Source organism: Aythya marila (assembly GCF_965140915.1).
Source record: "Aythya marila genome assembly, chromosome: 16".
Classification (NCBI taxonomy): domain Eukaryota; kingdom Metazoa; phylum Chordata; class Aves; order Anseriformes; family Anatidae; genus Aythya; species Aythya marila.
Genome location: NC_139057.1, coordinates 3898256 through 3920564, shown reverse-complemented (window position 1 = coordinate 3920564; position 22309 = coordinate 3898256). Strand labels below are relative to the sequence as shown.

General features: G+C 40.9%; 1 protein-coding gene across 1 annotated transcript in view; it reads left to right on the top strand.

Moving 5' to 3' along the window:
• CDH4 (cadherin 4) overlaps positions 1-22309 on the top strand; it is a 457614-nt gene that overhangs the window by 376930 nt on the left and 58375 nt on the right. Inside the window, exon 7 of the mRNA XM_082773208.1 lies at positions 4535-4707. Within this exon, the coding sequence (XP_082629334.1) occupies positions 4535-4707 (173 nt within the window). The remainder of the gene's footprint in view (positions 1-4534; positions 4708-22309) is intronic.

Below are 22309 nucleotides of genomic sequence, written 5' to 3'. Positions count from 1 at the left end.
GTCTTTGGCATGCTTTGGGAGCATCTGAGCTAGAAAGAATCACCCTGATTCTCAGATCCCAGAGCAATTTTCAGGAGACATTTGTTTATGCTGTGTGTTTATCTGCTCGTATATATACGGGGAAGCTATCTTCCTTGTTTTGCTCCTTTTTTACTTTACAAACATACACAGATCGAATGAGATGTAGTGCACATCAAATCTTCTTGCAGTCTTTTACAAACAGATGCAATTAATTTTAAAATCAATAAAACTGAATATACGGGTAAAAAATGATCTCCCTTTGCTTCTATCTCCCCAGTTTCTGTAAGGTATTATTTTACCCGTCCTGTAGAATGCTTGATTAATCTAATGGGAATATTTTCCATTAGGGGTGCTTTCAAGCATCTCTCTTGTTTCCTGTCTATTGTCAGGTTGAAACAAAAATATCTCATTTGACGAAATAATATCTCAGAGATGGCAGTCTCTGGGAAATAAAAGGGAATGCACTGTGAAGTTCAGTTTCTTGGGGTCTTGCCTTTTACTGATAGACTTCCTTCATCATGCCATACATTAATTTTAACTCAGGTGATATATGAACTTGGCACATTAGTTAATGAAAAGCTAATGTACAGTAATCTTGTCATCACTAGCTGTGCATGATAATTCAATCTGCTTCTTAGAAGAGCTGTTCAACATGCAACAAATGTGATTTAATATTGACATGATGTACTAGGTTAGGTGTTTCATTTAACACACCATGTGCCTGATTTGATGAGAAATGTTTTTCTTTCAACAGGTTATCTACCTGAGTTAGCAGGCCAGGTGTATACGTTAATACAGTTATATCAAACACCGTCTGGACTGTGTGTTCATTATTTGATACACAGCACAGACTTGGGCAAAATCCTGAGTTTTGTCACTTTGTGCATTCATTTTATGTTGTCAGCATGCTTGTAAGCAAGTCCTTCAGAGCAGAAAATAAAGCTAATGCTTCTTTCACACACCAAATGCGTGAAGACCCTCTTGTCATGTTTGTACACCTCTCTTTTTTCTCCATCACCAGTGGCCAAGTCTGACCCAAAACTGGCACACTTTTAGGATTTTTTCACTTGAATCCTAACAATAGCAGTCTCAGCCCTCAAGTGTATAAGAAATGTACAGTCTGCCACTGTATGTTTGCCTAATTTGTGTAGTAACGGGCTAGATGTGAGGATGTATTTCCTTTATTTTAATATAAAGTATATGAAGATATATCCCCATGCATGCAACATAGAAACATGGCATTATTTACCTTTATAGTAGGTAAATCATCACCAACCACCTTCCTGTAGTGGGAGACTTTATATAGCACCCGGAAGATGTTAGGCTCTGTAGCAGCATATATCCACAGCACTCTACTGCAATTCTTGTGCACAGATATATGTTTATGTCATTCACCGCAGCACATCGGTATCCAGAGGATATGTCTTGCTTAAAGACAGAGTAAATATACAGAAAACTGAGTGGAACATTGACAGTGAGTGCAGGTTAGAGCAACGGATCCCCTGGGCGCAGTGCTTGGGAATAGCTCTCAGCAGGGGAACAGGAGATGCCATCAGGCTGCTGCACTTGGGTCAGCATTGCCAAGTGGGAAATGTGTGCACATAGGGATGGGAACGGACATATCAGCTCTTCCCAGCCACCATCCAGACTGCAGAAAGGAAGAAATAATTTTCAACTGGTTTCCAGCAGACTGTGGTCAGACAAGCAGCCCCAGGGAGCGGTGGAGAGCCGGGGAAGGAAGCGGCTGCTGGATTTCCACCATGTGCTGCTGAGTGCTGCAGTCACACAGGGCCCTTTGCAGAGGATACTTTATTAAGTTACAAGTTAGTAATTAATGCCAAGTTCCTCTATTTTCTCTGCGGTTGGGTTTCATAAGGGAAATTAAAGATATGAGATGGATAGGGAGCAGATTGCCCCTTGAAATACAGCTCCCTGGTGTCAGTTCATGACATTAGAGACATTTGTCCACTCCCATCTCCCTTGTGGAGACGTAGGTCAAATGCTGCCAAAATAGTTGTTTCTTTTAGAGCAGATGAGCTCAGTCCAGTGGTCAAAATACAACATTGCAGAAAAGAAAGAAGGTGAGGGAGTGAGTGAAAGACATCTGCTGTATATGTGTCCTCCCATCCACAACAGAACTGCTGTCAGGTCACCCCCATGCCCACCACAGCTGCAGCCTCTTGCCAGGGTGGGAACCCCCCATCTCCTATGGTGCAGTCTGAGAGACCCTGAACGAGAAGGGACCAGGACTGCAGGAGCCCCAGTAACTTTTCTTTCTGAGCTTTTTCTTGCACTTAAAATGAATCACAAAATACCACCTGTTATTTGGAGTAAGTCCTAAGATTGCACATGTCCTAAAATAGATTCTGTTTTCCTCTTCCACTTCTGTTTTCATTAGCCCCAGGTTTTGACATTCTGTTCAGAGATATTTTCAGTATAGAATGCATTAAGATAACATAGATTTCAAATCAAACATCTCCTCATTCAGCATATTTCCTATTTAAATTTCTCCTGTACGTTTCCCCTGTACCTATCTAAGGAATGGCTTCTTTATTTGTATCAGTTGTCTCATGATAACTGGTTTTGCAAAGGAGAAAAAAAATGCTTGAAGAGAAAGGATAAAATCCATTGCCTGTGCAACCTTGTTTCAGTGCAGTGTTCCTTCCTACTCCTGAAGTTTATTGATTGGAAAAATGTTAGTTGTTGAATAGTTTGTTTTCATTTCACAAATGTGAATCAGGATTAGCACAGAAAGATAGGAATGTATTCATCATTAGAATTTGCCTTACACATTCATTTATTTTTTAATCTATAATTCCTATTGAACTAAGAAAACTCACAGGGATACATTATCACCGCAGAGAACAAAAAGAGCCTGAGAGAGCCAGATGGAAGGAGTTCAGGAAAGCATTTTCCACATTGCAAAAATATGAACTTAGGAAGCCACTAATACGGAAAAATGTGTTGTTGGGTTTTTGTTTTTGTTTTTTTTTCCCCAAAGTTGGGGAAGATACTGGGGGCATTTGGGAGCATTGCCTACATGCTGTCTTCAGGGCAGTTGAGTAGGCTGCAGTTTTGGGCATGCTGCGGCTGTTGATAGAGCTGCCCATTTAGAGCAAGGGGTAGCTCTTTAATTCTCCTGCAAACAGATGCAAGCCCTCTGGTTCTCTGTGCCTTCTCTAAACTGGAAGCTGGTTAACTTTGTGATCAAGCTGGGAATCTGGGTGTATTAGGTCAGGCGTGATGCAATGCTGATGTGGCCACATGGCCTCAAGTTTGCCAGCAGTTCACATCAAACCAAGTGGGCAGAACGAGCTCAGCTCTTTTTTTGCAAAACAACACATGGCCATGTCTTGAGCCCAGGTTCTTGTCGGGACCGCTTTGCATCTCCTCCAGCTTGGCATGCTCATAAGTTGGTTCATTGTGTTCAGAGTTCCCAAATGAGCAGTGTACAAGCGGTACTTTCCATTGATGCTGTTGGGTTCTGATGGTTGTTAAGCAAGGTTATGTCTGGTTTCACTGTCTCTTTGCCTCCCACTCCTCCTTTTCAGGTCTCATATCATTAGATTCATACACTGTTGCAGATTGCTTTTTGCAAGCAATATGTGTCTGCCCTTTCAGTCTTTCTCTCCTACCAGTATAACGAGCGTAAAGCTGGGCCCTATGAGCTCAGGGGGGTCACAGGACCATGCATCTGCAGGAGTCCATCCAATCAAGTAACATCTTTTACCCTCATAATGATAATTTCCCACTTTAGCAGAACACCCTGCTGCCAAACTCCAGTGATAATGAGCCTGTCAGTGCATCAGTGCGCTCCCAACAGTATCTAGAAAGTAGGGATTTCTTTTTTTTTTGCAAGGCAAATGAAGACACTGATGATTAGCAAGAAAACCAATGATTCAATACATCACTGGCCACACATACCAAATCATTGATTTTCTGTCCTGCTGGGCAGCAGCTGTTCCATTTGCTCTGCAGAAATGTTGTTTTTTCTCTGGAAGGAGCTGGAAAGGTGGACGTTTCTCCAAAGACAGGAAGAAGCAGAAGGTTGCTGCACTGGGCATCTTGATGGGGTCCTGGGCATGTTGGTGGCATCCTTCTGAAGCTGTTGAGAACTCTGACAGGCTTTCTTCCATTAAACTATAGAAATACTTTTGAGTATATGTGAATGAAGTGATTGGCAAATGGGAAAAAAAATGTCCTGGGAGAATTTATATGAAATTGCAGGACAAAAAAATACTGCCCTTAGACTTACAATCACTGAAAGAATTATTAGTTAATCATAGATATCCTCATATAACTTCTCTCCATATATCGGTGACATGTAATCAGTATCCTTACTGATCATCTAGTCTCGGCAGTGTTGCTATTTTCATAATCCTCACAATGTCTAGATTGAAATGAGGTATCTACTGTGTGCATTTCTGAGTAAAATGCACTACCCTCAGTCAACAAGACTGAAATCTGCTGTGCCATGTGATAGTCCTGATATTTTGTCTTCTCTTGTTCCAAGGTACCTATGTGATGACAGTGACTGCGAATGATGCTGATGACAGTACTACAGCGAACGGGATGGTGAGATACCGAATTGTGACTCAGACCCCACAGAGCCCATCACAAAACATGTTTACCATTAACAGCGAGACAGGAGACATCGTCACCGTGGCTGCTGGCCTTGACAGAGAGGTGAGTTTGAAAACCATCACACCACGTTTCCAGTTGTTGAGGGTTACTGACCTGCAAAGCCCAAATCCTCTCTCTAATCCAAACCTTCCAAAAGTTTGCGTTGCAGTGTGGAGATCATGGTCTTTGCTCCTGCAGTGACTGTGGGGCATTGTGGCTTCAGTGTGATACTGTTGTCTTAATTCACAGTGGTCAATGAAACCCTGGGAGAGTCTTCAGACTCGAGATGCTTGTATATGCCTTGTGTAAATGTGCACAACTCAAAGACAGAAAATACTCCAGAAGGAAAAGGGGATGAATAAGTTGGCATTTCTCCCCCTTCTGTCATGGGACAGATAAAGAGGTTTATGACTATAGGCCTTTTTAGACCTCTCTGTATGTTATTTGGAAGCAGTTACACAGCCTATATTCCACACATGTAGTGTGTTTCATGACGGCATCCTTGTATTGTTTCCAAACTAGATAAATTTCTTCTGGTGTATGTTATCAACCATGTGATTTTGGTTTTGTCTGCAGTCCTGTTTCTAATAGCCTTTCTTCCTGGCATTTTACAAGTTACAGCTCTTCTAAATACAGAAAAAATACCATTACAAAGGACCAAAATGTGGTCTGGTGGTGTAAGCTACATAGTATGATTCTTAGAGCTCTGCCTTCTCTGGTTGTGAGTATAACTCAAGGAGAAAGCATTTATACCTCACACATTAAAAAAACTCGAGGGTGGGTTGGAGTAGAAGGAGGGGACAGCAGTCTGTGGTTGTGAAGTGAGAGGGGAAACTTAAATTCTACTTTGTTTTTTTTTTTTTTCCCATTGGACTGTGTCATTCATGGAATGTCACCTGTCCACTGCCATTAGGAGATCTTTGATCAGATTGTAAGCGATAGGAAAGGTTCACTGAATGGATAGCCACCAATAGTATGGCTATGCAACATATACAAAAGTAAGGACTTACTTTTAGCCATAAGCCAAGATATTTGAGTTGAGGCAGTCCACAGAGACAAGAAGTCTTGCAAAATCCATTTCTGAGAGCATCAAGTGTGCATTTCTAAGAGAAAGCACCAGAAATTGGTTTTGTTCTTCTGTTCTCTTCTTTCCTCCCCTGTGACCAATGGGGACACCAGCCTTGAAGGAATGAAATCTGTGTCCCCCAGCACATAAGAAATTTTTTCCCTTACAGTTCAGCCCCAGTGACACCGTCAGCCCTGCTGCAACGCTCTGACAAGCAATAGCCAATGTGCGTTGCTGTGCACATCATTAATATCATGAAAATACGCGTTCACCAACATTCATCACACAATCTTCACAAACTTCACTTACATCAACATAAAAATTTCAATGGCTTGTGCCCATTTCTTCGCATACGTGGGGCTGTTTTTCTGCTCCAGGGCTGCATGGAGGCTGCGGGAGAGATTTCTGGCTGCCCTCAGGGGACGGCAGCAGAGGACTTGGAGGAGGGATCTGAATTCTGGCAGGAAAAAGCTGGCTTTAAGGAAATGACAGAACTTTTATTGCCCCCCTGACATCAGTGGGGGCCAGCACTGCAATGTAGGGCCTTACAGATAGAGAAAGGTCATAGGTTTATATTAATTTCAGAGACATGGATTGCTATAGCGAGTTGGGCGAGAGGTTTTAATCTCAGCAAATCAGCTGAAAAAAAAAGAGGCAGGCGATAAATAGGGGAAAAGGGTAAAGCAGAATGGTGATATTTTTTCAGATTTATCTCATTGCGCTTGAAGTATATTAAAAACTTCAGGGGAACCATATGCTTCGTGTTAGGCCTGCTGTTGCACCGGGTCTGGGAAGTGACGGTAAGTTGGCACTCTGTGTGTGTGAAATGCAGCACTGAGCATCCCACAGGATGGGCGAGGGACACTCAGAACAAGGCAGAACAAGCAGCCCTGGGCACAGACCTGGGGCTGCCCTGCAGCTATGGGACATGCTCGTTCCCAGTGCTCTCTGCTGCCTTTCAGGATTACATCTGGAATTGGCAAAAAGTTTCTGTTTTATTAACATAAAATTATATTAGGGCTAAATTGAAAAATGTGTTTAAGCACTACCATGGCTTTATCACAGATTGTTTTTTTGTTTTTGTTTGTTTTTCCTCAAATCTTGAGAAAGCTATTAGAGGAGTAAATTTGGTTTTGCTGCTGACATTTTCTCGTTGTTAGGAAAAGGAGCCTAAGAGCAGTATTTGGAATGCAGATTTGTGTAAATTAAAATGTTAACAAATCTGACCTATTCAGCTGAAGCTACTACAACCAATATAAATTCCCTGGATACCAGATATATCTCCAAATGCTTATTGACACATTTATCAGTGCCTATGACACTGTTATGTTAAGCTGTGTTGAAACAGAACCAGGTTGGCAGTCTCAGTTTGATCCTTCTACCTTGCTCCTGTGATGCAAAGGTGCCTTAAAGAAGGTGTGAAAGTAACTGTCAAAGCTATTCTGTATCTGAGGGATAGGTCCATCGTGCAGATCCAACATTTGTCTTTTAGCAGGGAGAAAAGTCACTTCAAAACTGGTATTTCAAGCTCAGCATCTCTTGTGTGCTCTCTAAGCAACGCTTAGCAGTCATCTCAGCATCTCCACTTAAGGATTGGTTATTTACTGTTTTCTTCCATTATGTTCAATTCAAGAAATGTCCGAGAAGTTGGACTAAGCTTTCCAGGTTGCTTTTTATCACAAGAAGTGTTTCAGTTAACCTGCAAGAAACCTATTTAAAGACAAATTCATGTAGTTTACTGCTGTTTCTAAACCCTCATTTCCACAAACCAAGGAGGAAATTAAAAACTCAGCCTCTAAAATTGTGCTGGTCTCTCTAAATGTGTCTGACATAGAAGATAGCAAAATGAAAAGCCAAGGTATTAAAATATTGATGGCTTTAAAGTTATCTTACCTGGTTCCCATTAATCTGGATGTAAATATGGTTACAATGCTCTGTGTCCATTCACTCATTACGACTGTGCTTAATTGAATGGATCCCCAAGGAAGATAAAGATAATTGGACTGCACTTCATAAAAATTATTAAAGGAGGATAGTTTGGCAACAGTCTGATTTAAGCTCCTGGATGCCTAAGGGTGAAAAATGCCAAAGGTGGAACAAAGAAATGTCTACCCCTTGAACTAATAGGGAAAATCATAGGGATTTAGAATGTGACAGAAGTTCAAAGGTACATTCAAACAGCCAGGCTGAGATGAGAAGGTTAAAAGTAGATACTTGCTCTAATACAGGAAAATGTCAAGAAAATGTAGCTGGTTTAGTAAAGCTAGGAGGGAAAGATCAAATAGTGGTTGGAACACAAATTTATGGATTAATAGGGAAGGACACGAACATGGAAAATGGGCAGGTTGCAACAAAGTTCAGGGCAGGGCGGGGGGAACCATGCTATTTAATTCAGTTTATGGCAGGCTGCTGCAGAAATGGGTTACCTGGAATTGCTAACAAAGTGATAGCTTAATTTAGCAGTTTATCTGAATTCAAGATGTCCTTGCTCTTTTCTACTGAGAAGAAAATAACAAGGGGTAAAAAAGGGTCAGCTGTCCCCAGCTGGGGCTTGGAAACAAGCAGAACACTGATATTTCTGTTTTCCATTCTGAAAAGGAACATTTCTCCTTATAAGCATTGCAAAGGGACCAGATCTGCTATGCACATTCACTTATTTTGTCCACCACTGCTCTGCTGGGGTCGTGGGCAGGGATGGAGCCCAGAAGCTGGGTCTGACAGCCACCAGTGAGCTCCCAGTGCAGTCACTCAACTAGATCAGCTCTTCTGATTTCTCTGGTGGCAGAATATCTGTCTCACAGTAAACCCACACTGGGGCTATAGTATAGGCAATATCATCCTCTGAAGAGCTTCCACTAAATATTTGATGAACACAGACTTTGAGCAAGCAGGGGAAAAGGGAAAAAAAGATCGGAGAGAAAAGGAGCTGGTTGATTCCACATTCTGCTGGCAGGCCAATAAACGTTGAGATATCTCAAATGTCATCCAGCCTTATATGAGATAATAAGTATTTTGGCTCCATGGTGCTTGTAGTGTAATGTTGCTAACTTTCTGAGGTCTTCTTTTAATGGGGACCCTTCCCAGCACGTTCATCTGGTGTTAAATGAATGAAGACAGTCGGGAGCTCTAAGTTGCTTCCTCAGAATTTCTGAATGTTTGTATTTCTTTTAAAGGTGATTGGCGCTCTGCTGCTGCAAATGTTTTTAAAAATACATGCAATCTGATTCTATGATTACTACACTTGGCTTTCCAAAAATGTGATGTTGCTAGCCTTCCCGAAGCGAGTGAAAGATAAAAGGGAGAGTTTGCCAGCAACTGAGTTAGTGCCTTATTCGATTTCTGAACGAAGTGGCAGGATTTTTGCAGGGAAGAGGAGAAGTTCTTACTGGTAGAGACAGTTGATTTCTTTTCCAGTGCTATGGTTTTGGTGCAACTAGACATTTCTTGTAGAGCAGAATTTTTAAGTGTTAGGTTAAAGACAACAAAAAAGTGGTGCTCTGCTCCTCCAAAACTAAGCTGTGATTGGTGTTTACCACCTGCAGTAACCATTTGGGGTACCTGTATCTCCAGGCCATTGCAAGATCTTTTCAAAATCTCCTCGTTAACTTGATTTCAGATGTTGACTAGGATTAAATAAGGTACAATGCTGATGATAGGAATCAGTTTAGCCACTGCAACTGCTACAATTTGTCCTTTGTGGAATATCCCATACGGTGTTTTTTATTTGGGTTTGCCAGCCAATCTAGGTTTGTTTTTTGCCAGCCAATCTGGGTTTGATCTGGATTTTGCCATCCAGCTGATACCCTAACTGTAGCAGACGGAGAACACAGACCAAGCCTTGCTTGCAACACCAGGAAATTTTCCTGTGACAGGACAGTGCTGCATCTTTCAATCCCTTTTCCGCCCCTGGAATACAACAAAAGGAATTTATTCTGTTCTAAATCATGGTCACCTGTGTTAATTATTCCACCTCACTGCATGTCAATGCGATGTTCTGCAAAGCTGCACCTCCTCCCCAGAGCGGGGCTGGAGGAACATCTGCTGCAGCACAAGCCTGAAGGCTCTCTGCATCATGCAGGTGAGACATGGTGAATCCAAGCAGATTATCAGTCGTGTATGTGTACTGACAAAATACAAAGAGTGAGGGAAAGTGACATCTAGATGAATTTCTGTTTCTCATTTACCATGCTCAAATTAGCCATCTCCAAGGAGCAGTGAGGACTAATGCAGAGCTGGTAAGAGGATATCACCTTCTGACAGGCACAATCTAGTGTGCACAGCATTTGCTATTTGTATCTATTGCAGGAGTTCTGTAAATTTAGTAGGATTCTGGTTTTCATGTTCTCTCTATTATTTTTCCCAGAGAAGAACTAAAACGAGGTTGTTTGATTTTGCTGAAGACAAGTATCATGCTTTTAAAGATGAATTTCCTCTATCACTGCATTAAAACATATGCAGAAAAATGCATCTGCAGCTGAACTCACAGGAGGAGAATGAGAGTGAGAGACTAGCAATTATTTTACCTGTAAGGCGTATCCATTTCTGTGAATTTGGACCACAAATCTCCATATTTAGCTTCTAGACCTGAGGGCTCCCAAAGTATTTTCCTGTGACTGAGATGATGAAGGACTGTTACTTCCAAGGGTAGGTGGCTTCTCCACTTCTTGCAGTATTCAAATAATGGTTGGAGGTCTTTCTTGAATATATCTTGTAGACAGACATATATTACCAGAGTCTTAACAGGGGTAAGCAGGTAAAATATAATATTCAGTACAGCTGGTCAGAGACCTTTACGTGGCCCTTCTTGTCCCTTTTTGCCTGCTTTGCTATTGAGAGACATTTCTTCCCCACCTGCCACACAGCAGGCTCTGCCCTCGCTGGCACACGCCGTCCTGGGGATTTGTGAAACACAAAGTCTTTCTGGGGAATGAAAGCCACTCAATAGATGTCACTTATCACCAAATGCTGTTATTCCTGATACGTTGTAATTTCTCAGGTCCATGTAACAAAAATGTAAATACTAAGGCTTTATATATTAATATGTCTGAAATTGTTACTTAAAGATAAAACTGGTTAAATTATTCAGTTATAAAATTATCCCATTTCCACAGCAGCATATCCTGTCAAAGGAAGAGCTGATTAGCCATAAGCTGAATTTAGCCAGTAGATTTATGCTTGATTCTGGTTTATGTTTCTACATCGTATGTAGGACTGATTTGAGCTTGCCTCATCATTCCAGCATGCATTTCATTTTCTCATTACAGGCAAGAATGACCTTTTTCAGCAAATTATGGTGAGGAGCACTCCCACTCATCAGTAAAGAAGGTTCATTTTATTAACCCCATTTAGTGCCTTTGGAAATGCATCATGCACCCAGTGGAGGGCCACTTGTAGTAATTTGAGCTACCAGAAGTTAGCAGATGGGGAGGGCTCAGGTCTGCTCCGCACGCAGTTGGCCCAGCATCACTTAGTGGATTCCTCGGTAGCTGTCATTGCAGTATGGGAGAGATGTGAGCAAAGCCTCATCAAAGGAACAATGCCTTTTGTTTTAAATTAGAATGGAATTATGTCAGTGGTTCTGAAACCTTGGTACTGTACCTGGAAAGAATATTTCTCCCCATTTGCATTTCCCAAAGAGCAGTGGTGGTTTGTCTCTCTGGTAGTTGTTTCCAGAGTCACCTGTACCTTTCTGTCTTATGCTGCAGCTCTCTGAATACAACACTGTCAATCAGTTTTCAGAGCTCGTGTGTATGGAAAGTTATGTTTGATTGGTTTTCCTTGATAAAAAAATGATAGGTAGATTGGTAAGGCTGATAGAGATGGGGCTCTGAGCTGTGGGCCTGGAAGACAATAGCGTGAGTATGTGTTTCTCACACATACAAAAAAGAAAGTAGTTTTTGGAGATGGTAGGAGAAACTTTTCACAGAATTTATCTTAAAAAAAAAAAAAAAAAAAAAGGAAGGAATTCAAGATGATCAGGACACATGTAATTGTCTGGAGACTATCTGGTTGTACAAATGGTGATGATCTGTTGTCAGAGTTCAAGAGGGGGTTTGTGTAAGCAAATGTGCAGCTTAGCCTAACTCTTGTTTCATCTGCACACATGCACTCATTATCCTCTCTGTGCCTAAACACTAATGGCCCTGTTGTCGTTGGGGGCTTTAGGAAGTTCATAACACTGACAAAGATAAACACTAATGAATTAAGACAGAGAACACATATTTAATCATATTGCCTGGACAGGCAGAGCATGCTTTATGGCAGCCTGTATTGCTAGCCTCTGATAGATGTGTGTCTTTTAATCCTTGATGTCTCTGCTTTTGGGGAAGGGGCACTTTGTGTACCCTGCAAAACCATGGCTGAACAATGCCTGTTTGTTTAAGAGAGCTGCTTGGTCTGATAGTTTTCATGAAACCTTATCCCACTCTTCCTGTTATTTTATCTATGCAACACAAAGTCTTTGGGATTCAGAAAATCATGGTCAACGTTTCACCAGGACAGCAGTCCTACAAATCCTCTCTGCTCTAATGTTTTTGTTAACAGTGATTTTGAACTCATCTTCAGCAATTCTTTGTTTTGCTGTTGTCGTTGCTTAGGTGCCTAATTCATGACTGGGGTGTCCTGTGGCTGAGTTGTTTGTGAGGGATGAGGAGGGACCCGTAATTTTTTTGCCATGCAGATCAGCTTCAAAGGTTGGCTTCATGTATGCAGACTGGTAGCTGAGAAGGCTTCATTTTTCATGATGAGGAGTTTTATGCCTTAGGCTGACAGTCCCCATGCTCCAGTGAAATGTGGCTGTCAGAAGAGCTGACGGGGATCCCACCTTGGCACCATAGCTCTTTTTTCTACAGTTAGTATCTAGCAAGGTGATATGCCACACGTGGCCTGCATTTGTCTGGCCTTGCTCCTGTCCTAGGGTATTTCGTCCCCATCACGTTACGTTTTTAATAAAGAGGATCAAACAGAGCAACGGTGTTGCTTTTATCAGTCTAGTTGTTCTGTGAAGTTTTTCATCTTGAGTCCCTGTGCACTGAGTGTCCTGTCCAGCGATGCATTCAGGAGGATGTTCTAGCCACAAAACAGAAACTGGTTAGTATAAAAGTAAACATATAACCAGTTTCATCTCCTGTGGAGCTGATTCCACCACGAATGAGTCCTACCCTTTGGCTAAAATGAAGAGTTTCTTTCCACTCACACATTGTGTATGAAGCTATTTACTGCCTGCCAGAGCATCTCCCCAATATGTGGGTATTTTTTTCTGTTGTTTGGTTTTTTTGTTTTTTTTTCATTTGGCTTGTACTTTCTTTTATACACTTGGCTTTCTTTAAGTATTGCTGGCATTAAGATGCTATAGCTTCTGGAGGAGATTGTAACCGTTTCACATTTTAAACTGTAATGACTTCTTATTCATATTTGGGCAAGCTACTGAAGAGCTATTACCAAATTGAAAAGCTACTTGATTTGGGGTTGACCTACTCAGATAAAACAAACCTTTGAGTTTAATTGGATCCGATTATAGAGTCTGAGCAAGAATAGGACTGATACCCAACCTAATCAGTTCTTTTTTTTAAAAAAATGTGGAAATCTTCAGAGCCTCTCCTGTAAGAAAATTCCATATATACTAATAGTCTATAGACCCTTTTCTTTCTTCACACACATTTTAGTATGTTCAGAGAGTTCTGGTTCAGTCTGGTTGCACTTGTTTCAAGTTGCTCGTAAAATCCCACCTCTGACTACAGTGAGTTGGTTTATACATTATTCAGTAGTAAAATCCCAGCTGAATGGGGAGAGAAAAAAAATTTAAGTATCGGAGTGGAAAGCTCACCAGGTCCTTAGCATAATCTCTCTAGTTCAGACCTGCATTTCTTTTTCCATTTGAGCTTGTCTTACAGTAGAGAATAGTGTATCATTCCAATTTTAGATAGAAGACTACCCGCTCAGCTCAGGCAGATTTGAAGTTTTTTCTCTGATACATCACATACTTTCCAACAGCCCCTTCCCCTCTCTAAAGGGATTATTGTCTAAATCTGCACCAGGTCAAGTGAAATAATTAAACACAAGCTGGCTCCGCTAATTAACTTATCCACAGACCATTGTCTGTTATTAGCATTTTAAAGAGAGACTTTGTTAACTTCTTCTTTGTAGACATAGTAGTATTTTTTTGATAATACAACCCATTCCTATGAGCATCTTTTTCTACATTTCTTATTAAAATATTAGCAATGACACATTTCCTAGAGCGTGAATGAGTTTACAGGATGTTTCAGTCTGCAGCAGCTACTTTTCTTAACAAAGCATATGAAAAAGGCAGTGTAAATGCAAAGGTATGTAACTGTCAGAAGGCAGATAAAGAGTCTTGTATTCTGAAAGTATTCTTAGAATGGAAAGTTATCAGTGTAAACAAAGGAGAGACTATTATGTGCTCTGTAAACTGGAATTAAAACGGTATATCTGCTGTCTTTATAGAGCATCTCATCAGAGCTTTGGAATAGTGTCAGGATCACAGAGCATGTAGTTGCTGGGGAGGTAATACTTCCAAAAAGAGAGAAATGTGTGAACAAGGACAAAAATGTGGGAGTTCGTTATTCTGCACCATGAATACTGTCTAATTCCTTGAGTTCTGTACTAATTAGTACCAAAAAGGTGGCAGAAGGTAGCTCTTTGAAGAGAACAATTTCTCTTGTTAGACACTTCCAAGCATCGCTGGAGTGGCTATAAATAACCACACACAACTTCATGTTTGGGATATTCTCCATGGCCACAGACTGAGAGAAGATCTCTTGGATAAGGCCAACCAGGTGTCATGTGCAGGCAGGAAGGAGCTGTGTGTTATCTTTCCCAGAATTGCACATTAAAGCATCTAGGAGCTCGTAGTAGCAGAGTAGTAAGGCACTTTGTTCTTTTGTCATAATAACCTCTCTTTATTTTCCCTAAACTTTAGGGTAAATATTTTCCTTTTCATTGTTGTTCTTTTATTCCGATTCTACAAAGCAGTGGGGATTTAATGTGAGAAATCCTCATTAAGTAAAGTATATGTCAGTACAATTATGTTTTATTCAAGCCGTTCATTTTTCGCACTTAAAATGCTTTCTATTTTTGAATGACTTTCTAGAAAAATAAATGTAGTTTTCAGTTAAAATAAACAGGTCACATACTGAGAGACCTTAAATCGGATGGCTAAAATTTAGAAGGGGAACTAATTGGATAAAATGTGGTGACTCATATTATCCAGGCATTCAATAAGTCAGCCTTTACAGTCTTAATTATGTAAGTCTATGAAAAATAAATAGATTGCAGTTTCACATTCATACCAACATGGAAGTTGTATCAGTTTAGAAGAAAGAATCTCATTTTAGTGCTTCAAAGTTTGGGCAGATGCTCAGATGGGTAGACTGGCCAGGCTGATTTCTGTTGCCCGAGGAAGGGAAGCAGAGTCTGTGATTTAGCTGTGAGTGACTCTTGCAGAATCAGTAAAACTTTTCTGGTGGATACTTGCTTTTCTAAAGGTAGGATTTTGTACCACCCAAGCAAATGTGTCAAATTAAAAATAAAATGCTTATTTAGAAAGAATTGTCTTCACCTTCTGAAAGTGGATTTTGAAGAGATAAGAAGAGCAGCAATACATCCTTTTTTGTTTAACTCCCTGCAAACCCTGCAATGTGTTTGCAGCAGCTTAGAGCTGTCCCAGCTGTAGAGATCTGCAGGGTCTGAAATATTCTACAATATATTGTATGTGTTTTGCTCACAGGGGAGCTTGTACTGAGGTGAAGTGGAGTAGTAGATGAGAGGCTACTCCACACATTATTCATTCTGGAAGTGGTTTGTTTTGGAGATGTGTATGTTTCTGCAATTATTTTAGCCATTAAACTTCAGCCCTGAAAATGCTTTCATCTTGGCTGATTCCATCTTTTTGTGGCCATGGCAATGCAGAGGAGTGTGATGGGAAATGCGTTATTAGATTTGTAAATTATGTGCATTTTTCCCCCCTTGATGTTTGATATCAGAAGACATGATGTTTGGCAGAAAAGGTAATGAACAGTATTTGCTTGTAAATCAGCAGCTAGATGTGGTTTGAATGAATGCATATTTAAGCATAAAGAGAAAATCTGAAAGGGTTACCAGGGCTCCTCACTATCCCAAAATCTGCCCTACAGATGACAAGAGAAGACAGCTTCCCTCAGCATGTGCTGGAGAGGCACTGAATGACTGTGTGACTCCAACATACCAGCTATTTACAAAGCAATCACTGCCCTGGCTGTGGCTCACATAGACATATCTAAACTGCCATTCCATGAGTTAGTCTTACGTGTGCTAGTAAAATAGCGTGAAGTTCAGGAAAATCTGCAGGACATTGAATGGATCTTTGGTAGATGGCCCACCTGGAGCTGCTTTTGTCATGGCAAAGTTTCTGTGAGCACACAGACTGGAGAGCTGGAGAGTATCTCAGCTATATCCATGTGATTGCAAATTGAAGCAGCAGTAGCCATTTATGTAAATGGTCCTGATTAGGCATGAAATGCCCCCGTAAGAGTTCCACAGTCCCCAGACTAGAGCAAAATAATAAATCTTAAAAGTCATAATTACCAATCAGAAAAAAATCTGGAAGAAAAAAAATTATTTCAATAGCTGCAAAAATGTCACATTGATATTGGTCTTCTGAAATGATGTTTGACATTTTAAAAGATCAATTCTTTAAAAACATGTCTCAAATCATTAAAAAAGAGACTATTTTGCAACATATAAATAAATTCCAAGTAAGAGAGAGATTTTGAACGTCCTTCCTTGGAAGCAGTCACCATTAGTGACTTTGATAAAAAAACACTTTGTCATAATATTCTCCACCAGATTTCATCCTCAGGCCGCTTCAGCTCTCTATATGGTCTCTGCCACTACTGTCATCCCACCATATCAAAAAAGGTATTTAGGGATGTTCTTCTGAGAGCTAATTCCACTGTTCACAATAAGAACCTATTAATGTAACTCGGAGTGACCATTGCCTGCAGTATTAGCATCTTCAAAGGCTGACAGATTTGAAAAACGGATTTTGCATTATTGTGCTGACCCCAGATGCTATGCCAGAGCATGTTTAGAGAGGAGCACAGGCACGGTGCTTTTCGTACAATGTCCATAGGAAATAAGGTGGCTAAATGGCATAGTTAATAACTCGATGTGCAAGGGAGCATTCAGAGAAAATGCATCAAAACGTCTTGCAAAAACTCATTTGAAGTTCCATAAATTATTGTTTGTGTTTTCGCAGGCAGTTATTTTCAAGTCTAACCAGCTGTATCTCTCTGGAGTGGCCCTAAATACATGCACCATTACATAAACACGCAGTTTGTTGAGGGATTTTTTCTGATGAGGTCCAGGCCCTGTTTACTTCGCAGCATTGCACAGACTGTGAGAAGGAGGTGTCTGAATTTCAATGGGACACTTTGACACAGAAAATCCTAGTTTTGGTGTGTTTTTTGTTTCTAAATGGTATGGTAACAGATACCTTAGAAGAAGACACAGTAAATAACATGATAGATTTTTGCTAGAGAAATTTGAATGTAAGTAGAAAGTCCAAACAGGTGATTACATTTCATTTAACATCTTTCACCCCCTTTCAGCACAGCAAGATGATGCCTGGAGCATGCTGATTTACAGTATGGGGGTTTTGCTGACAGGCTTCCCAGCAGCATATTGGTTCACCATGTATTCAGCAAGCCAGATTATTGCTATTCAAGGAGAGTGCTATGTCATGATCCGCAGTGATAATACCACCCGCCTACTGCTGGTGCATCATCATCTCACAGGATGCAATTACCTGATAACCACTAACGCTTTCCATAGTCATGCATTGGTTACACGCCACTGCAAGTCCAGTCCACGAAGTTCAATCCAGTGCTCAAAAGTTCTTAAGTACCGCTGAAGTGTTCTCCAGCGGGTCCCTGGGTTTTATAAATGAGAAAATAAATGAAGTGACTGAAGGCGCAGAGAGGCTTGTCTGCAACTTCTCTGTTCCAAACAAGAATAAAACATGAAAGAATAATCTGAAAGACATGGTGGTTTTTATTGAAGAAATAATCAGAGAGTCACTTATCAGAATCAGGAAACCTGCAACCTGCTTTATCCTTTGTTGCATTATAAATAAGAATTATATTTGTTCTCGGGAAACAAGCCTGAAGTGCACTGCAACATGTTATTGTGAGTGACGCACAGGGAGCAACTGAATAAATTCTGCCTGTCTGTTCCATTAGGTGATTTTGTTTCTTATGTTTCTCCTCTTTCCTTACCAGGAATGAGTTGCTTTATCATTTCAGAAGTGCACTCTGACCATTTATTGAGTCAGTTGTTATAGGGTCTGAATTCAAAGCCAGCCAAAGTTAGGATCCTGACTGCAGCGCAGGGAGACAGGGTGTGGTGCTGGGACTGGGGTCTCCACTTGTGCCCCCAGTGCAGGACTCCCCACTCATCTGCAGGCAGAGCACTGCAGCCAGGAGATCCCATAGTGATGTGAAGGAAGGGAGATTGGAGAAAAAATCCCTTCTGCACCCTTCTGCTGCTCCACAGGTGAGGAGATACAGGGGAGGACAACGACAGGGAAGAGGAAGAGGAGGAGAAGGAGATATTTGCAGGGATTAAGGAGTTTGGCACAAAGGGCTTACTAGCAAAGCCTGATCAGGTTTAGGATCATCTCACCAAAACTATCCCAGTGCATAGTGACTGTGATGATGGGACATAAACAGCATTGATCAAAATCAAATCCGGTTAATATGTAAATGGTGCTGGTAGCATAGGGTGTCTTATGTTGAAGGAAGAAAGCTTAGAACCCATGAAAGATGTGAATGCTCACAACTTCAGGCTTGGAAAGAAATCAAATTAGGGTGAAGCATATTTAGGATGCTTCAGCTGAAGCTCCCTGTCTTCCGTGCATAGTGATACGAGTTTCTGCAGTCACTATTTTTGCCCTTTTTCCACTCCTCCTGTGAACTCTGGCAAAAGTTATGAGCTCTGGATTCAGAGGGATATAGAAGATGCCATTCTAGATGGGACAGCCCATGTAACTCAGCATCCTCTTATGATACAGTCATCTGTCAGTGCTTCAAGCATGAGCTCTTTGAGCTGTGTGCTTGGTGGTTATGTCTCACACTAGCTGATTAGATGTAAAATTACACGGTATCATCCTAACTTGGAACGTAAAACCACTTCCGTGCTCTGTCTTGACTGTTCCTATGTTTCTTGGCAGAAGCTGTTGCAGACACCAGCGTTCAGTCCTTTCAGATTAAATGTCACTTGATGGCGCAGTCATTGTCAGCACGAGCGTCCCGCTTGCTCCCTGCTTCCCCTGGCTCTGGAGAGCGGCTCTGCACCTCATGAGCTGGCTGATGAGCAGCTCATCGGGGAGCAGTTTTGAGGGAGATCTTTGACTTTCTTTGGCTTCCCAGAGGAATTCATAATTATTTCCTCCTTTATCATAGAGAGCAGCTGTAGGCTTCAGCACCATTAGAATTGCCCTGGTAATTTCACAGTGTGAAATTTACAGCAAACAAGGGACATTAACGTTAAACAAATTTATGCAACAGCAACCCTCACCCAAGTCATTAAAAGTGTGTGCAATTTTTAATGGATGTTTCAGCATGGCATTTGATAAGTTTGTTCATTTCTTTTCCCAGTCCGTTAAGTATACATATATACACCCACACATACATTTTTCTGCCAGAGGTATCGGGAAAAGCTGGTTGGAGCTTCACATGTCACCTCCTTGCAAACACTTTAAACGTGGCTATAATCCCGACTGCAGTGGAGTGAACAGAGACTGAAGGGCAGATTTGTGTGCGCGCAAGTGCAGGTCTGTGTGCAACTAAAATAATCCAATTGAACTATGTAGTGATTCTGAATTATGTCTATTTGAAAAGACAGGATATCATAAAGACTGCTAATATGGTGGAAAATTATATTAAGTTGAGACAAGACAAAGTTGATTATGTGCTAGACCAGTGCAGATGTGCCTGGCGCTAGTCATTTATGCATATTGATTGATCTTAAATGTAGCAGAGCAGAGGATGGGAGTGGTGTTTGTATGGTTATTGATTTTGTTTCAACTCCTTGGGCTGTCATCATAAGCTTTCAGATCCAACTATCTTGACTGATGCAACTCTTGATTAGAAAGCTTGATAAGAAAGCAGACATCAGGCTGATGTCCTACCCAAAGAGAATATACCGGTTACATCCTTTTAGAAGCAGACTGTTGTCCTTATTTCATGGAGATATTCAGAAGCATGACAGATCTTTCTGTTTCAGTGGAGCATGAATGTAAAATTCATCGGAACACTGCAGCTGGGCTTCAGCAAGTTTTGGGTTGACCCTAGACTTGGTGTGTGTTACTGACCTGTGTTGTGCATTAAACAGTTTGAGTGCTCACATGAATCAGTTCACTGCATGATTCTCTTTTCCTCAGATCGGTAAAAGGAGGTCATTTGATTTCTTAATTGATTACTTCTTGCTTTTGCAAATTTGCACAAGCAGAACTGTTGTTTCTCCACCTCTCCTACACTCCAAGCAGTTAAGCTGTAAACAGGAGATTTTTCAATACCATTCCTCAGTTATATTCCTATTCCTCGTGAGTCTTTATTAAAAACAGCATTTGTTAGTGCTGCTGTGCTTCAGGCCACTGACCTTTGCCACCAGGAAGCCTGCCTTGCAGGGGCTCTGTAAATCTACTGGCATCATTTGCATGGAGCTTGAAACATGATGTGAATCAAATAGGATACTGGTTTTCTGATAAACAAGGTATTTAGGAGTAGAGAGAATTAGACCTTAAGCAGTCAATACAATTCGTGGCTGTTTGCCCTAATCCAGGGTGTCTGTCCATGTGCATGGCCATCTCCATCCACCTTGACGCCAGTGTGAGCTCTGTGCAGGGGAAGTCTGCTGACACAGATGAGTTTTGATGTCGATGGTTCAGCTCGATGTTGAATTGAGTGCATACTCTTATTTTGAATTATGTTTGAGCTAAGGTGAAAGAACGCTCTCTGTGATTATAGACATCAAAGACAATATATTGAAATTCAGTTATTATAATGTACACATCATTTATCAAGTCCCTGCCTAATAATGCCAGCAATTGCTGCACAGAAAATATATCTTGATGGATTATCTGCTTCTCACCATCTTTCTGAATGCCAAGAAAGGCAAACACAGAATTCTTTCAGAAATGTCAGGCTCAGGCTCTTTCAGGCTGGAGAAGAGGGGCTGAATCTGAAAACCACAGGGCAGTCAGAAAAAATTCATAGACTGGGGGAAAATTTCAGGGAGCTTTGCTTCCTCCTCTCATCAGGAGCAGGAGCAACCCACTGAGTACACGTAGAGCATGTATGACCTTTTGCAGAATTTGGCCTGTTTTAGTGCCTGCTCTTGAAATGCTCCTGATCTAAAAAAAGCTCTTTTTCACATTTAAAGCAGCAGTGATCTGGACTTAGATCCATAATAGCCAATTTTCACCTGGGATCTAAAAACTGGGTTTGAAACATGAATTTAAAAAAATAAATAAAAAACTTAAAAAAGGCAAAAAATAAATAGCAGAATATATTTTTATTTCCTGCTGAATTCTATTCAGTTCCTGTTTCCTGTTTTGACAGGGTAAGTTATACTTGGGCAGGAAAAAAAGAAAGCCCACAAACATAATTGCAACCATGTCTAATTAGGCAGAGCTATGTAAATTTAGCGTTTCTACATGATTATAAATGTCAGGAGAGCCTTAGATAAGACATGAGAGTTTTGAGTATCTCTTGTGTACCTAGTCTAAAATGTCCTTATTGCTAATCCTATTCATCTGGAGTTGCTTCCTAATTAGAATATTTATGGGCTAATAAGGAGGTGAACAAGACACTCCAGTTCTGTTCCAAAGGTGAGAGTAGGGATTCATTAGACTCAGCGTCTCTGTTTTGATTGCTGTACAATGTAATTAACATTGTGCTAGACAATCATTTTAGATTTACCTTAACAACAAATATTTAAGAAGATTCCTGTTGTTCTCTCTTTGAGTCTAAGACTGCTGAAATCAAGAGCAGTTATGTCATCAGCTTTGAGGAATTTTGAGGTTCCAGGAAGGTTTTTTCCTATTTTATTTTGCAAACTGTTCTGACCTCTGTTTGTCAGTTGCCAATGCTTCTGAATCTTGTCCTTACTAGCTAAAAGTGAATCTGTTTTGCATATTTCATGAAAGCGCATTATATCACTGAGATGTATTTTATAGCAAATGCTTATTTCCATTTTTTTCCAGAATTTTCAGTTGCATGGCTATATCCAGTGACTTGGTATAAAATAATAATAACAATTCTAAAGTCAGGGGTGGTTCAGCTGTTCTAAGTTGCAGTGCCATGAGAGCACAGTTAGTGGCTGATGTACAGTGCCTGGCTGTCCTGTACAGACTCTTCTCAAAGGGGCTCTCCCACCAGAAGTTGCTGAGCTCTGGCACAACAGCAGCAGCACAAAGGCTTCCCACTTCCAGATCAAGATGGCACCAGAGCTGAGCCTTGAGTTTTACCCCACTGGGTTGTAGTCCTTTGTGATCCACCACTGGAGGATGCAGATGCTTCCCTAGTGGAATCTGATTGT